This window comes from Austrofundulus limnaeus, unplaced genomic scaffold (assembly GCF_001266775.1).
Source record: "Austrofundulus limnaeus strain Quisiro unplaced genomic scaffold, Austrofundulus_limnaeus-1.0 Scaffold589, whole genome shotgun sequence".
In the NCBI taxonomy this organism is placed as follows: Eukaryota; Metazoa; Chordata; class Actinopteri; order Cyprinodontiformes; family Rivulidae; genus Austrofundulus; species Austrofundulus limnaeus.
This window is the reverse complement of record NW_013952991.1, coordinates 167,488-172,218: the sequence shown is the minus strand read 5'-3', so window position 1 is coordinate 172,218 and position 4,731 is coordinate 167,488. Positions and strand designations below refer to the sequence as shown.

At 43.6% G+C, this 4,731-nt stretch overlaps 1 protein-coding gene across 1 annotated transcript in view; it reads left to right on the top strand.

The window, feature by feature from the left end:
* jam3b (junctional adhesion molecule 3b) overlaps positions 1-4,625 on the top strand; it is a 73,976-nt gene extending 69,351 nt beyond the window's left edge. Inside the window, exons 6-9 of the mRNA XM_014026796.1 lie at positions 384-483; positions 554-683; positions 766-820; positions 4,100-4,625. Of these exons, the coding sequence (XP_013882250.1) occupies positions 384-483; positions 554-683; positions 766-820; positions 4,100-4,135 (321 nt within the window). The 3' untranslated portion in view covers positions 4,136-4,625. The remainder of the gene's footprint in view (positions 1-383; positions 484-553; positions 684-765; positions 821-4,099) is intronic.
* Positions 4,626-4,731: the final 106 nt, after the last annotated feature.

Sequence of the window (4,731 nt, the reverse complement as noted above, 5' to 3'; positions counted from 1 at the left end):
GATGGATGGATGGATGGATGGATGGATTGATTCATGGATGGATGAATGGATTCATAGATGGATGTATAGATGGATGGATGGATGGATGGATGGATTCATAGATGGATGGATGGATGGATGGATGGATGGATGGATTGATTCATGGATGGATGAATGGATTCATAGATGGATGTATAGATGGATGGATGGATGGATGGATGGATTCATGGATGGATTCATGGATGGATGAATGGATAAATGTCACATATCCTTTAAAGAATAACTCAGTTGTTGTAGGAAGAACAGAGGAACTGTGTGGTTCCTTGTTACCTGTATGCTACATGTAATGAAATGTAATAAAACATGTTTTAACCTGAGCTGATCCTGTTGTCGTCTCTGTGCAGAAGTTTATCACGGTCAGAAAAGAAGATGCAGGCGATTATTTCTGCCGGGCGAAGAACGATGCAGGATCTGCTGAGTGTTCAGCTCAGCAGTTGGAAGTCTGTAAGTGTTGCTGAATCCAGAGTTAACTGTCTCTCTGTGTGGGTCTAACCTCTCTGCTCTGACTCCACAGATGATATCAACATCGTGGGGATCATCCTGGGAGTGCTGGTAGTGGTCATAGTGCTCCTGTGTATAACAGCAGGGATCTGCTGTGCCTACAAACAAGGTTATTTCTCCAGCAGAAAACAGGCGGGAAACAAGTAAGACTCTGGAACCGGATGACATCATCAACAGATACTCTGGTCCTCAGCCAACCAACCTGTTTTGTCTTGTGTTTATTAGTTACAAAGTTCCAGCTAAAGGAGACGGAGTGGACTACGTCAGGACGGAGGATGAGGTGTGTATCTCTTGGGTCAGTCATGGTAAACATCATATTCGTCTAGTTTTATTAAACGATCAGACCAACCCCAGATAAACAAAAACATGTCATTAGATGTTTAAAAAAACTGAAAACATCCCGTCACTCAGCAGCTTGTAGAATGTCCTGGAGCAGCAGAAATCTGTCGTTCTGGATCAGTCTCTCAGGGTTGAGGAGGAACTTTGTCCCACTCTTCTTTCCATTGTTTCAGTTCAGTTTTTCTCAGCTCTCTGAAGGTCCCACCATAATATTCAGGTTCTGGACTCTGACTGGACCGTTACAGCACCTTAATTTTTTTTCTTTTTGACCCGTTCTGTTGTAGATCAGCTGCTGTGCTCAGTTGGACCCAGTTTGGTCCAATCCACAACTGTCAGACAGATGGACTGACATCTAGAACCTTTTGATCTACAGAGGACTTCATGGTCCACTCAGTGACAGTTCACTTGTGTGGCCACTCGTTTTTCTTTACTTAGCTGCTTTTGTCTTGCCATAATACAAATTCTAACAGTCTATTCAGTAGGACTATCAGCTGTGTACTGTATCTACCTTCTGCACAACACAACTGATGGTCCCAACCCCATTTATAGGCCAGAAATCCCACTTATTAAACCTGACAGGGCACACCTGTGAAGTGAAAAYCATTTCAGGTGACTACCTCTTGAAGCTCACCAAGAGAATGCCAAGAGTGTGTGAAACAGTAATCAAAGAAAAAGGTGGTTACTTTGAAGAACTTAAATATAAGACATATTTTCAGTTGTTTCACACTTTTTGTTAAGTATATAATTCCACATGTGTTAATTTATAGTTTTGATGCCTTCAGTGTGAATCTGCAATTTTCATTATCATGAAAATATAGAAAACTTTTTGAATGAGGTGTGTCAAAACTTTTGGTCTGTACTGTATGTTAATTTCACAATTACATACACTAATAATAATTAATAATTAATTAAAAATTACACTAATACCTCTCCCTGGGCTGCCACCTTACACTCTAAAAATGAAATGTTGGATTTACTTAACCATGTTATGTTACCTGGTTCCACTTAACTGAGTTGAGTAAATTCAAAGCAACATACTCATGTTCTTTGGCTAAAAAACTGGTATATTGCTTTGAATTTACTCAACTCAGTTAAGTGGAACCAGGTAACATAACATGGTTAAGTAAATCCAACATTTCATTTTTTTTACAGTGTATCGTGGTGGAGCGGTTTGAGTGTCCCAATGATTCTAGGAGCTATGTTGTCAGGGGCTTCATGCCCCTGGTAGGGTCACCCAAGGCAAACAGGTCCTAGGTGAGGAATCAGACAAAGCACAGCCCAAAGACCTCTATGATGACTACTACAGATGGACTTGTGTTCCCTCGCCTGGACATGGGTCATCGGGGCCCCACTCTGGAGATAGGCCTGAAGTGGGGACATGTTGGCGAGCCCCTGGTGGCCGGACTTTCGCCCATGGAGCCCGGTCGGGCACAGCCGAAGAGGAGACATGGGTCTCCCTTCCAATGGGCTCACCACCTGTGGGAGGGACCATAGGGGTCAGGTGCATTGTGTGTCGGGCAGTGGTCTAAGGCGAGGACCTTGGCAGTCTGAACCTTGGCTACAGAAGCTGGCTGTAGGGACGTGGAATGTCACCTCTCCGGTGAGAGGAGCCAGTTGAGGTGACTTGGGCATCTGGTTAGGATGCCTCCTAGACTCCTCCCTGGTGAGGTGTTCTGGGCATGTCCCACTGGGAGGAGACCCAGAGGAAGACCCGCTGGAGGGACTATGTTTCTCGGCTGGTCTGRGAACGCCTTGGGATTCCCCTGGATGAGCTGGCCCAAGTGGCTGAGGAGAGGGAAGTCTGGGTCTCTCTGCTTAGGCTGCTGCCCCCGTGACCCGACCCCAGATAAGCGGAAGAAAACCAACGGACATACACTAATAAACACCTTTCAGATGATGGAACAAAAACTTCAGATGTGTTATTTATATAACGCAAGTTTACATTTGACTCCTTTGCAGTTTCTGATATTACCCCAGTGAAGTGACTCAACTCTCGTCAGTATCTGGAGCATTTCTGCAGCTAAGCCAAGCTACTGAGTCCAAGACACTTCCGGGAAGCTCTGAACTGTTAATTAGACCTTGGATTTGTGGAGCCTGATTTAGTGTGATGTCTCGAATCATTAACCCAGGTAGATCAGTACCCAACCAGCTCTAAAGGAGAGTGACACCCCTATAATTGGAACACACCCTTCATAAATCCTTTTTGAAGGGGGGAACCACCACCCAGGTCTGACAGTCCAGTGACACTGCCCCTGATGTCCATGCAATGTTGCAAAGGCGTGTCAACCAAGACACCAACCAACATCCAGAGCCTTGAGGAAATCAGGGMGGATCTCGTCCAACCCTACGGAACACAGCCCACCCAGACTCTATGACTGTGTCTCAATTCATGGGTTGCAGCCGATGTCGGCCGCATTTGTTAGCTGTTTACGTCACCGCCCSGTGCTGTAGGCTGTCCCAATTCATCTGTGCCTACTCATGTAACCAACAAAACCCTGAAAACATTGGCTGCATCCGAGTATGCGCCGTCAGCAAATTAAACAGAAAAACAAAGACGGCAGAGGTTTCTTTTAAATTCACGGCAGGGTTTTTTTTTTKGTAATAAYGTAAGCTAAACAACTTAGCTGAAGATAGTTTTGTTGCAATGAGATGTAAAATAAACCTGAGTGTCCAAACATACGGCCACAGATCAGATGACACTACTACACAGTTAATCATCGACCTATGACTTAGGGTGTCCTGGTGTTACTTATGGACACCCATATGTTGGAACCTGCCTCTCCCAGTCACACTATTACCCATGTGAGCATTGAAGACCCCCAGCAGAATGAAGGGATTTCTGCATCACAGCTCAGTTTTATTAAAGAAAAACATGATGTGATGGAAAACATTATGTTGTTCCTCTGAGCTTTGTTTCACCTCATTGTTTTATTCTGAGTTGTCAAACTTAATCAGAAAGTTAAAACCTTTAAGTGTTTGTCTTTTGTTATACTTGGAGAAACTTTACAAATATCTGCCACATTGTGTTGAAGTAAACAGTTATTAACTAGTTTTTAGTTTAAATTATATTACTTGTTTACTACCAGAAGTAATTGAAATAGATGAAATAGCTGCACTTCCTCTTCCTGCTGATCTTTTGATACATTTTAGACAGAACAGTCAGATTTTGGGGTTGTGAAGACCAGGAGGTCAAATCTGTCTCCTCTGTTCTGTCCTGCAGGGGGATTTCCGACATAAATCGTCGTTTGTGATTTGATGAGGAGAAGGATCCGTGGTTCTGCCCTCTGTGCTGTAGAACCATGAAGCTGCTGCAGGTCCGGCTTGGAGCTCGCAGCAGGACTGAAACCCAAACACTTCAATTTGCCAAAGGTGTCTGCAGCTCACAGGACCACCGTGTCCACGTCACAGAGAATAATCGGACTTGCACACCTTCAGCTGACTTTAGTTCCTAAGTTCTTCAGTTATTTGATGGTTTTAACACTGAGTGAGGAGGCAGGAACAGAACCTGCTGGATCCGAACGGAGCAGGACGTCTTTCTACTCTCCACACTTTGCTTCAGAGCTTTGCTCCTTTCTATAACTTTTCTTTTCTACTGGTGAAATTTGTCACAATATTTTTGATGGAATATATTTTAAAATGCCTATAGATGAAGGTTTACTTTTTTAAATAACTGTAAAATACTAACGTGTGTAGTTTTTGTTTTTACTTTAATGTAGTGGTGGATTAAAAGTTTGTAACACTTTGCATCAAGATGTAAACATTCAGACCTGCAGCTGCATATCAACACACACACACACACACACACACACACACACACACACACACACACACACACACACACACACACACACA